Source organism: Typopeltis vanoorti, chromosome 25 (assembly GCF_054136105.1).
Source record: "Typopeltis vanoorti isolate ZY-2024b chromosome 25, IOZ_Tvanoo_1.0, whole genome shotgun sequence".
Taxonomy (NCBI): Eukaryota; Metazoa; Arthropoda; class Arachnida; order Uropygi; family Thelyphonidae; genus Typopeltis; species Typopeltis vanoorti.
Genome location: NC_143573.1, coordinates 56,397,928 through 56,411,194, shown reverse-complemented (window position 1 = coordinate 56,411,194; position 13,267 = coordinate 56,397,928). Strand labels below are relative to the sequence as shown.

Genomic DNA, 13,267 nt, shown 5'->3' with positions numbered 1-13,267 from the left:
ATCCTTGAAAACTTTATAGTCAATGCCTCAGAGATACACGAAAAGTTATTCTTTACATGGAGAACAATGTCTTCAACCTTGTCTAAATCTCTGAAGATCTTCAACCTTTCGGATCACAACAATAAAAACAACAACCTCTTTTGGAAACTTGTAACTCGCAAAGGACTTGGCAAAACATTTATGCTAAGAGAAACATACTGTGCATACATACATAAATAGTGTACATCTGGAGGATTAAACACTGTGCAACGTGTTGTGATCTTGGCTATACGATCTCGTGCTAATTGGTGTATTTATTAATATGTGCAATAGGTTGCCACGATTTTGTGGTTGTTGTGGCATTACATGTTAAAAACCAAAAAAACACATGGAGATGGGGCGCTATCTTTTGTGGGATATGAAACAGTTTCAGATCCGCCGTGAAAAACTCCAGTGATACAAAGAGATGACTATTTTTTTTTTTTTGCAGTTTACCTGAAATCAAATCCCCTTTCTCGAATTGTAGCTACACGCACACATAAATAGCAAAAAAAAAACAAACAAAAAACAATACAACGAATAACCACATCAGTTCGGTTCAACGCAAACGCTACTGGCAGAATATTGAAGCTAGGTGTTAATTTTCAATTATTCTCATTCCGACATCCGACCTTTGTTATTTCACTATCTCAAGTTCGCTTACATTTTCTTTTCAGGGTGTTTATAATCACTGCTGTGCTACTATTCCAGATTTCTCTCGCTTCTTAAGACAAAAAGAAGATACAGCAAAGAACAGACTTGCTTTAATTCCTCTGATTAATTTTATACAGGTTATTTTTCAACTGTTGAGCAGATTTGTGTATTCTTCTTAATGGCCAACAATCAACCAGCCAGATAAACACACAAGCACGCACACAAACGTAGTTTCAAGCAGAAACAAGGGGTGGGGAAAAAGCCAGATACAGAAGTTTGTCTGGACCTGGTAATTACTTTGAAAAACAACAATAACAACATCAACAGCTTCTTGTGTTTACCCCACACCTGATGTACTGTGGAGTTCCTGGTCGTGTATACTCGATGTCCATTAGTTGGATTTCCGATTCGCGGACCAATATCTTGTACTCTGTGGTTTGGTGGGGCTCTGCGGTAGGACGGTGAAAAATCACCATTCTTGGATCAAATCTCTTTACATAAACAGATGGAGAAAATCATGCCAAATATCTAAATAAACCAGAAAGATCATTAGTATTTTGGATGAGTGAGCATTCTGTAAATATTACATAACATTATGTTATTGGAATAGAGAGGTTTTAACCTTCTGTATTCCAGTAACATATATATACATACACAAAGTTGAAAGTAATCATTGAGTTTCTGCTACTACGTTAACTTTCATTGATAGTGTGTTCGTCTGAAACTAGGTAAAAATAAGCTTCCCTCACTTCTTAAATTATCAAGCAGAGCACCCAGAAAAGAGACATCTGTTGAACTTCCAGCTTGTGTCTGTTTGAATTAAGATATTTCATTTTGTACATTATTTGATTAAATGAGCAATAGGTCTCATCCTCGCCAACATCGATTATAGTACTGAATTATCCAGGATAGATCGTAGATGACTAATGTGGATGTTAAACTAGTGGCATAGTTAGAGCTTTTGCCCTCCGGGGCGATCCTTGAGTTTGCCGCCCCTCTCAATACACACCAAAAATATTACAAAAAAGTCAAAACGACGTAGGGAAAGAAATTAAAACACTACGTTTATTTTAGTTGTAAGTATAGTTGTTAAAAACCAATTATTAATTAAAAACCAATAAAATTACTAAGTTAACATAAATAGAAGCCTCGTCGAAAAATAAAATTGTCTCACGTGAAAAGTGCCGCCCCCTCCGCTCCCCGTTAGCTACGCCATTGTGTTAAACTGATAGCAACCAAAAATAAAGGATTTAAAATTAATCTAATATTGCATGTTTGTTTATCTGGTTAGCAACTGTCATTGCTTATCAGAACTGAACTGAAACAATAATTTGCAGTTTACTTATCTAGGTTTAGACATATTTTACAATTCGATTTTAGCAAAAGAAGTTCATCCAGAAAGAAAGAAAATAAAAGAATTTCGGTGACTTATGACTGATTTCTGCTGTCTTACCTATAAATAAGAAAGTGTTTTAAGATGCCTCAAACTAAGAAACGCAATAACAATTTTTATTCAAGTCGAGTCAATAACTATTGATACCTTATTTAATATATAGTGGGCACATCTGCACTGTCTTTTTTTCTACACACAGTCCTGTTTGTTCAAATGGTATATATATAGTTAATAATGATTGTACCTTCATTCAACCACAATCATATGTTTTAGTTTAAGATTATGATCTGTTTCGCATGGCAGCCATTATTTCACATATTCCAAATTTTTTCGCTTTTGTTTAGCAATATATTAAGTGGTAAAGTGTTATTTTTATTCCCAAAAGTGATAGATTGCAGGGTCTTCCACTGGTAGGCCTTTTGCAACAACCCATATTTTTGTTACCATTCATGCTTGATGTATTTTACAGAAAATACATTTTGTATACTGATTAGTATATCTGCCACTTAGTTTGATCTCGACTTGTTTTTTTTATTCTCGGTGCTAGGGTAGATATGAAGGAAGTAGATTTGGTAAGCTTTGTGCCTTCTACTCTTGATTTGGTGTGTGTAGTAGCTTCTTTATGCTGTAATTTTCTACTACAAAGACATTCCAGTGAATATAGAACTACACAGACATCGCTCACCTATAAAACCGTTTGTAATTTATTTATTGGGAATCCTCCGTAGCTCAGTCGGTTTCGACAAAGCCCTTTGATTGGAAAGAGCTGGGTTCGAATCCCATCTGTGAAGCGAGGAAGATCTCAAGCCTCTAAGGAGGGATGAGAATTCGTCCTTCCTTAGAGGGGACGAATATTTATATAAGTATATTTCTAAGTGTATATTTATATACACAAGATAATGTAGACGTCTAACCACACTATCTCTAAAATTAATTTATTTGAAAAGTACGATGCCTGTCCAAGTTCCTGAACTGACTCGAGAAAATTTTCTCTTGTAATTAGCTAGTTTCATATAAGTGTGTGTTGCGCCTCCTCTATTCTGAATTGTATATAACCGCTTCTTAACTATAGAATTAATGGATCTCCTGGTTAATAAAAATGATATAACTCTCCCAGACCCGTACTACTTTCCTGATACAGTAACCAAATTTATGGCTAATGACGTCATTGCACAGTCGAGCAATGTGTGCTCTAGAATTCGAAATGTGAGTTTTATCGAAGTGGGAATTTCGCTTTTGAGAAATGCGACAAGAGAATTGCACTCTAGGTCCAATTAAATAACGCATGTTGATGTTTTTAATCCTATCTAGTATCCATGTAGTAATGGTGGTGGTGGTTTTTCCCTTTCAGTCGTTTCCGACCCTAGTAACTTTGTGGGCGTTTCCCACAGTGTTCCTGGTGAGATTTATACAGGGTAGTTCACCAATCCTTCCCCCCCACCCCCAATTTATACGGGCTCGGGACAGGCATATGCCTGGGACGTTTTCATGACTGTCATCTATTTGTGTGTTCACGGGGCTGGTTTGTCTGTTCTGGGGGACGAAAAACTCGACTTTCCGGATGTAAAAACCCCTACCTCCGTAGGAGACCGGCTAACTCACCTTTCGTCGAAATAGACCGGATAATGGTTCCTCACATCGCTGACGGGAATCGAACCCAGGTTCTTTCCGACTAAAACGCTTAGTCTATACTGACTGAGCTCCTTTGTAGTAATACAGACTGCAAATCAATATAAAGGTATAACTGCAACAGTATTCAGTACTAAGATTTGGCTCAGTTATTGATAACTTAAATTAATAAAGTTGGCTGAATATATTTTAAATTTCTTCTTATCGTTGATGGGTTTCCCTTCGCCACCTTCTCAAAATAAATTTTTTGTACAAGCTACCCACACAGATATATGATAAGACGTTAAATAGCAATGTCGAAGATAATGAAAGACCATTATCTTTGTATTGCCATTGTTTCCACCAAGTCATGGTTTTCTTATGCACATAAATACTTTAGCTAAGTAAATAAAATGTTTTATTTTTTTATAACGTGGTGTGTTTGGAGTATTTAGAGCAAGATGATCCACGTGAAGTGAGCCATTTTGCTAGACAACAGTTACTATCGACTGTAAAATCAATACTATCTGCAGTTAGATTCGGCCATGATAGTCAATACTATCATGGCCGCAGATAGTACTGACTTTGATTCATTCATTATTTTCAAAAACAGTTTACTCTGATGAAATAGCAGTGGATCCAATATTAAAAAACTCAATCATTATTTTATTTTATTTTTTTTTTTGAGGTCACTTAATGCAATAGCTTATTCGGAAAAGACCTCTGAGAGCTTTCGATCAACATTACACTTGCTCTTTGGTCGGAAGGAACTGGATTTTCACCCGTCTCGGATGAGAGGAATCTTTATAACGGATTTTCTGCTGAAGGATGAGTTAGCGACTCATGAGGTGCAAGGCTTTCCTATTACAATAGACAAATCGGTCCGGACGTATGAAATTAACCAGACGTATTAAGCTGGCCTTAAACCTTAGTAATTTTGGCATAACCACGACGAAACAAACTTTCACTAAGTGAATATTTTGATGCATTTTAAAACATTACATCGAAATGTTTTGAGGAACCGATTAATTAAAACGAAATTGGCGATACAGAAGCTTTCAATTAGAATTAAAGTCGCCCTTATTTTAATACTGTTCATCTGGAAATGATGAGCAATTTTTTTAAACTTCAACAACGTAATGTTGAAGTGGTTTTTTTTCGAAAGTGAAAATATTTCCAAAGAAACTGCTAATGAATGCCATTTCCTAATAGAATTACACGGCCATTTACAAATAAGTCGACTGTTCTTCACAAACGGTAACTTTCGCGTGTAGATCTTTCTCAAAATTTCAGATGGAAAACATAAAAAAAACTTAACTTCCTTTTAATTTTTACGCTAATCCCAAGCCAAACATGAAACAGTGTAGTGGGAGAGATTGAAAGAAAACGACCTGAAGCCAATTCTAGTCAATCTGATTATTCAAAGCGAATTTATCGAGGACACACACAATTTTTTTCCCTCTATTTTTAGAGTTAACTGAACAACTGCTAATTTGGACCGAATTTTTTCAGGTCAGTAATCTGTAGGGGTATCTTTAAATTATAATATTTAATTTTTTGCGGGGGGGGGGGAAGTAGGCAAGGAAATATCTTTTCAAAGATGGAAGTTATGCATTTTTTTAACATAATGTTTTAAGTGTAAAGTACTAAGTATCTGTTGAAAATTGCATTCTGTTGACACTTTATTATTATTTGTAAAACTTAGTTATAATTTGCTACAAGATAAATAGCTTGGTTTTCTTTAGTTCCTACTCGGTTATATACAATTCTGTAACTAATAAACATGCATTATGACATGATTCATTATCACCGACTGCAGTAACTTACCTCTAGCGCTGCAATTCCGCATCCAATAGAGATGAAAAGAAGACTTTCCGCTCTGATAAATTCCTCCAATTTTAACAGGCAGCCCTAGAAAAGCGGAAATGGTTCGGATGAGCAGCATGGTCTTGGATGCAAGGCTCAACTTAAAATGAAACACTGTTGACAGTTTAAGGAGAATTTGCAGTTTATGAACAAATCGATGGGTTAAAAGCATTATGACATTAATATCCTTTAAGCGGATTACTATAAACAATTTTAAGAGAACGACAAATGGGATGGATCTAAAGACTGCATTTTTATTTGTATAAATCGGCAGTAGCAGTAATCTCTACTATTTTAAACATTAGTTTCGGATCGCTCATTTTCAATTGACATTTTTATGACTTATACTTCGAGAAGATTTGTTAGAAAGTGACAAAATACAATAAACCTATTTATTGCGTAAAATAATCTGATTAAACCACAATTTAAACATAAAACAGTAAATTACAGTTATGCAAGTTGAGCTTGATAAGGTCAGCTTGCACAACTGTGTCGTCTGCTGATGGTTATTGGAAATTCTTAAGATATAATCCATCAAAGTATCGCATGACAAATTTCACAAATTATTCCGATTTACGACATGGGTTAAAATTGAAATCAATTTAAATGATTAACTTCAACTACGTTATTGAAAATATAAGTCAAAATTAAAATCGTAATTACATTTTGTTTAGTGTTTACTTGAGGTACACACCAAAATTTATTTCATCAAATAATTAAAATAATTTTGGTCATCGTGAATTTTAACCATCATGAAGGAAAGAAAATTAAAAACATGCGCAGTAGTTATGCTTTTTTATGTTTTCGTATTTTCGACGTAAATTTATAAAAATTTCCACTCGGTGTGTTTCGTAACGATAAAGTCAAGTATTTGCTCATTTTATGTAGTAGGTAATTGTTTCATTGTCTGCTTATCTGAGGCCTGAAGTACCATAAAGAAGTATTATTGCTGTAAAAAAAAAATAAATAAAATAACGGCTTACAAACAACGTTAGCGATCCTTGTTCCAGAAGCATTAGCTAGCATGGTGGTTAGAGCTTTCAGTTTGATCATAAATAGACCGTGTTCTTCATAAATCAGAAAATACCGATACAGACAACATGAATGTGCCTTCTTTATATATATTAAGAAAGCAGATTTTTCAAGCATTAGCTTGAAAAAAATTATCGTTTCATATCAAGAAGAGGAACTGGAATCTCTGACCACATCCTAATAGTACTAATTGTACAATATTTTCGACCTTTCTTGGATGGAATTCACATTAAAGGATTAAAACAATTATTCAAAAAAGATATCAGATAGATAACTCACCGTCTGATGGCGAAACATTTCATTCTGCTGAGGATCGGTAGACTGGCACATGGTCTCATTTCGTGGCTTAGGATTGACGTGAGCTTCGCGTACTTCGGTATTCTGCAAAATACAACACGTTTTGCTGACATTGTCTCCTTTTCCGAGATTATTCCTCTTCCAATTACTGCTTTCATAATCTTGGGGATTCTTTATTCCACAGCATTCAAACTGAAAAAAATAAAAATTAAAGTAAATTTAAAAAGGAAATTTATCATAGAGGAATATTAGTCACAGCTTGCTAAAAATATCAATGATCGGTATTTTTCAATGATTGCAATTTGGTTGCGACCTTTGCACTTGAGAGTTGAGCTAGATATGACTGCATCTCCCGTTATCGCTGCTTGACCTTTTATTGCATCATGCAATAATCATGTCTGTTGTCACTGAGGTATGGCGCCGATCATTGAATAGCAGTTCAGAAATCAAATTAGTTTTAAGATATTGGAATGTTACTATTTCAGAGTAATATGAATTTCATTACAAATGAAATTATACGTGAAATATATCTGAAATAGACCTGCTGCAAATGAGAGGTAAAGGATGCAAAGATCAGCAGGATACTTAGTTGTTTAAATTAGTTTGTGGTAATTTAGCTCTCAGGAATGATTGGCTGTCGAGAACATCTGTTGAATTAAATTTATAGCCACTAAGGTTTACGCATTTTAAAGTATTCCGTTTCTCTTTAGATACTTACACTAATTGTTCTCGACTTGGGAACAATAAAGCGACATCTTTCCTAATCTCTGAATTACAAGTAAGGAAAGATGGCGATTTATTTACTAGAAAGCCGAGGTCAGTAAATCATAATGGAAATTTTAGACTACACTATAATAGTTAGTAGAATATATTGCGTAGATCATTTTATTCTTGGAAATCAGGCAGATTAATGATTCCTAATGGAGATGTCGTACGAAATAAAGCTGCATGTATAGTTTATATTTGCAGTACAAACTGTTAATCGTATGAATATTAAAATAAATTTACAACAGAATCGATTTTGCATTATCACATTAAAATGTGAATGAACATCTGCAGCCCAGTTGGTAAGACGATGCTCTTTGATTGGAAAAATCTGCTTTCAAACAATCCCATGAAGAACTTTAGGGGCATTTTAAGTAATGGTGAGTTAGTTGGAGTTTGTTTTTTTCCTTCAGGAAACTCCGGGTTTTCATCCAGAAAAATTGACAGACTATGCACATAGGATTATCTACCCTGAGAAAACATTCATGAGGTTTCTATGATTTTCTCAGATAATTAGCAGCGATGGAGAAAAGCATAACAAATAGGATGAGGACGATATGCTGTAAATTCAGTGGAAGTTTCAATAGAAAGAAAATACTTATTCTATAGATTGAGAACTGTGAGCTTGTTTCGTGATATTTTATCGAATTGTACACGAACGTTCATGCAGGAACTATTAATTACTGAACGTATCTGCGTGTAGCTAGGAAGAGAAGAAGCAATATCCAAGTGTAAGTTTTTTCAATATTACTTACTTTTGTTTGTGCCATGTCGATTGCTTTGGTTAGTTCTTGATCCGTTCCATATTTCGTTTTCAACGTTTCTGTTAACTCCACTTCCATTTCGGAAACCACCTAGCAGGAAAAAAAAGCAATTTAATTCTGTTTCTCTTTTTTACCGTAGCAATTAATTAACGTAGATTATCAAAATTAATTTAGAATAAATTTAAAAATACTTTTTTTTTATACTCCATAGTTAATGACTTGATCAAACCATGTGTTTCTGTTTTTATCTATGCATACTGACCCTTTAGTCTGAATATGTCAACGAATATATAGTTTTTTTTTTTTCATTTGTGTGATTCAATATTTATCCAGTTGAGGTCGCTAATTTTTTTAGCCTATAAGAATGAAGTCATTTGTAATATTTTCTCTGACATTTCTGCTAAATTTTGGTCCTTTTCAGAATACTACCACCAAACGATGATTTTAATTCGGCTGCTAATTTCAGCACAATCATTCGTATAAACTACAGTATGGTGTGACAGCATGATTACAAGCTAAAAAGATTTATACTTTTGTGATATCCACAATTATTCACGTACCAAACATAAATTCTCTCTTCCTTTACAAAAAATAAAGAGAACATCTCCAAAGGGGAACTGTAAAAAGACAAAAAAAACGCTCTTTCACAAGCTTCTCCTTTGAGATTTTTCTGAAAGTTTTTGATTTTATTTAGGTATGTTGAAAACCGAACTCATCTTTATGACATGCTAAGATAATGTTTCTTCAAGAGATCCAAATACATCAGCGAACTTTACCCATTCTTCAAGACAATTTGTTAAAACAGTGTGGTCTACAAATACAACTGGGCAGAACTGACATTTTTGCAGGTTTAGTTTCCGAAATGAAATAGCATCTGAAGCGAACGAGGAAATTAGCTTCCTGGATACTGAAAAAGATACATTTACATCTAATTTTCGATGTATATACTCTGATTTCAAAATGGAAGAGCTACTTCGTTTATTTGCTTTGATTATGGGAACACAATTTTAGATGTTCTGTGTAAAACGCAAGAAGGCAGAGCCTTTTAGATAAATCATGTTTAGCCAAACATGCTGAATGAGAAAAGTTTTTGGTTCTTGGAATATGTCGGCGCCTTTCTCCAGCTGATGGAACTATTCGCGTGCTTTTCTTGGTCATCAGGCTACTAGCTGTTAGTTTTGCGTAAAAGTTCCGCAAACGTTATTCAAAGTTTGCCTTTTCTCTCTATTGGTAATCAGAAAGATCGATAAAGTGCATTGCGTCCATTAAGATCTTCTTTGATAACGTAATTCAAAATTACTTTACGTTGGATAACCTAATTTATAATTAGATTATCAAAGAGTAATAACTGTACTCTTTTGATGATCTAAGGCAAAAACTTTCTTTGAAGTGATATATTTAAAAATTCAAGTCTAAATAATAACACTCGATAGTTGATACTAAATCTTATGTGATATCTTTTAAGGAACTAAATCATGCGAATTAAATTCTGTAATGATCAAAGAGAAAACAGAACATTATCTACGTTGGATTCATTTCCTAATAACCGAGAATTTGAAGTATAGAAGTTTATAACTCATCATTAAAGAAATAAAATGGAAACCACTGTCTATCGGGATTTTAATAATAAAATTCCACTGTCGAAATTTTACGAAAAAAAACTTCTCTGTAACAAACAAATATAAATCGATGAATAACAGTACAGGATGCATTTATTGATTTTATTTTTATGCAATGAATCCAAGCAAAATGATAGAAAAGGATATTAAAAAAAACTTACTTTATCTTGGAAAATGACAGCCAAAATTCCTACTGCAAGTTCTGCTGCCAGAATCAGGAATAAGAATATAAAATACTGTAAAAGAAAAGATTTCGTTACATTATATATTTTAAGAATGCTTTTAATATTGGATTTAAAAAAAAATTAAATATATTGCCTTCATTAAGATTTACATTATTATATAAAGGTCCATTTTATTCAATTATTTAACTGCCCGAAGACTGATAAAGAATATTTTCTTTTGCTTTCATTTTATTGCAACGCATGCCTATAAGATTCAAACAGTTGGACGTCTCCATAGCAACTATAAACAGAAGTTTATGCAAACAGTCAACGTTTATGAGTACACCACACTTTATTCGTTTTAACAAGTTGCTTCACTATTATAATTAATAATAATATATATATATATATATATATATATGAGAGAGAGAGAGAGAGAGAGAGCGCTATGGTTTTCTATATTAAGATAGCAAAATTAACATTTCTTAAAATAAATAATTGCCTTGGGGAATTATTAATTTTTTTGAAAGCAAAAAAAAATGTTATAAGCGAGTTGGCGTGCAAAAGAAGCAATCTCCTTGTTATGTTGGTGACTTTCGCAATGGGAGTCTCAGGCGAATGTGTATAATGTTGAAATTGTTGGATTCTATCATCGGAAAGGTAGGATTTGAAAAGAATTAATAAAATTTCTTTTGATACAAATTATCAAAATCATTTTAACATCATATTTCTACATCTGTATTGCTTAGAAATTGTCACATAGATTCAAAACAGGTATACGCTGCCCAAATAAGTTTAGAAACATGTTATTAAGAAACCTCCAGAGTAATTTTGTAGCCTAAGCATTCAGAAATGTTTAATTCATACTGTTGAGTAATTTTTATAAAAGATACTCTCGTTCTCTATCCAAGAAAACCATTATATAGAATCATTTATCTAATCAAAGTTTAACAATAACATGAAACTGAAGTAGACGACTTTTACCAAAGAAAACAAAAAAGTAGATATCATTAGTGGAGGATGCATTTCTCTTAGATTGTTTTCTTTTTTTTTTATGCCACAAAATTCAAATTCACAAAACAGTTCCAATGAACTCCTTTGTTGGCTTTCCTTTGTGCATAAGATTGTCTATAATGAGAAAACGTAAAAGGTTTGCTCGCGTACGACTTCTCGAGAGAGCTAAGATGTCATCGTTCATCATTAGTAATTTATTGGTAATTCGTTTTGAATACGTAAATGGCAAGTTAATGGAACTGAATAAATCCATGTGAAACAGATTTTCACCATTTAAAAAGTTGACTAAATCTGTGAAATAAGTGTTTAAGAGATTGGAAGAATAAAATACAAAATATCTGGGAGCAGCTGCAGTCTTTTGCAAGAGACTGGTAGCCAAACAAAGGCTTTTATTTAATTAACTAAATGGAAAGTGGTTGGTAGAAAAGCTTCAAGACCATGTTTACATCATTTACTAATGTAGTATCAAAGAACTGATGAAATAAATTTAAAAAGATGAAACAAATTCTAAACGAATAGTGTAGAAGTGCCTTTCTTAGGAACTCGACACTATTTCGATTTATTAAATGAAAATTTGAAACTAGCAAACTGGGTCTTACGATGTACAAATTATTTATATTCAGCATTTATATACTTTTAATCTCATGTGTTCAAGTCATCTTGGTCAATTGTTATGTGAAGTTAATAATTTTTTACAAGAACTGATTGTGGGAAAAAAGTCCCTGTTTTCAACTCAATGTAATGAGCATTGCACCAAGAAATATACGAATCGTACCAGCGACAGGCATACCTTTTGACTTTTTTCAATAATGTTTTATTTTTTTAAACCCAATTTAATTTATAGCACTAAGTTGTGAATGTATTGGATAAACCATCATTTGGTAATATGAATGCCGAAAATAATGCATAGAGAAATCAAAATATCAATACAAACTATATAAAAAACCGTATTTGATATACATTTCATTTACAGGACACGCAAAAACTCCCAATTTGTATAATCTCCAAGTGTATTTATGTCATCCAATTAAATCCTGCAATAGACACATCCCACAGGTCATCCATATTATAGTGACGTGGGCATAAGGCTTAAGAAACAAATTTAGCACTTGTTTCTTAAGCTTGGTGCTTACATTCATATAAAAAATAGGATAAAAATAACTAAACGAATATTCGTAATATTATAAATAATGCTGATTAACATTATTTCGTATACGAGTGAAGATATGTGAAACTTACCGTGACCAGCATACATTTGCTCTCTTGAATGGCCCCACAGCAACCAAAAAAACCGACAAGAAATACAAGGCCACCGATACCTATAAAGGCATAAGCCAAGTACTGTAGTAGTGCGTAGTTTTCATCTACTGTGAATAGTCTGAAGAGTGTTGTTTTTTCTTCTTCAATTAGAATGTAGATACCGAAGGCAATCAAGGCACAGCCTGATAACTGAGAACAAAGAAAAACAACTACATTAAAGAAATTCTAAGTGGTAAAGTTATTTTATTATCGAACTGCAAGAGCGAAAAAAATAAATATTAGAAATCACATTACAAAAATTTTTCCAATTAAACTATATGCTATTTTGACTTGAATTAAGTATTATAATTAGATTAAGTATAAAATTTGAAAAATATTCATTTTATCTTTGAAGAAAAGATAAAGTTTACGTGTAGACAGATTCTTATTATCCTGTTATACAGGGTTAAATTCCACCAATACGTAGTTTACCAACATAATTTGTTTTATCTCGAAACAATATGGTTTATGTTAGTTTATAACCTATAATTCAATATTTTAAGTGGTAGAAATATTTTATGCATGTAGCTTTCATCATTCCACATCTTGTAAATTAACTCGCTCCACATTCGCGTATGAAAGGAAACTATTAGAATATCCTTACAGCGCCCGAAGAATCCGGTTTTAATATTCTACATATTAATTTAACGTATTAAATTTCACATTCTGAAGTAACAAAAATCAGACTAAAGAAGAAACTAATTAATTACTTTCATTATCTGGTAGTTATTCACTTAAAGAATCCATGATGGCATATATTCTTATATTATATGA

At 33.0% G+C, this 13,267-nt stretch overlaps 1 protein-coding gene across 2 annotated transcripts in view; it reads right to left on the bottom strand.

Moving 5' to 3' along the window:
• Positions 1–601: 601 nt before the first annotated feature.
• Positions 602–13,267, bottom strand: part of LOC150092760 (CD151 antigen-like) — a 155,974-nt gene continuing 143,308 nt past the window's right edge. For both annotated transcript variants that reach the window (XM_090414721.1, XM_090414722.1), the window contains 6 exons: positions 12,434–12,643; positions 10,178–10,252; positions 8,389–8,487; positions 6,851–7,060; positions 5,501–5,584; positions 602–1,200 (listed from right to left, as the gene is read on the bottom strand). In XM_090414721.1, the coding sequence (XP_090270847.1) occupies positions 1,156–1,200; positions 5,501–5,584; positions 6,851–7,060; positions 8,389–8,487; positions 10,178–10,252; positions 12,434–12,643 (723 nt within the window). In that variant the 3' untranslated portion in view covers positions 602–1,155. The remainder of the gene's footprint in view (positions 1,201–5,500; positions 5,585–6,850; positions 7,061–8,388; positions 8,488–10,177; positions 10,253–12,433; positions 12,644–13,267) is intronic.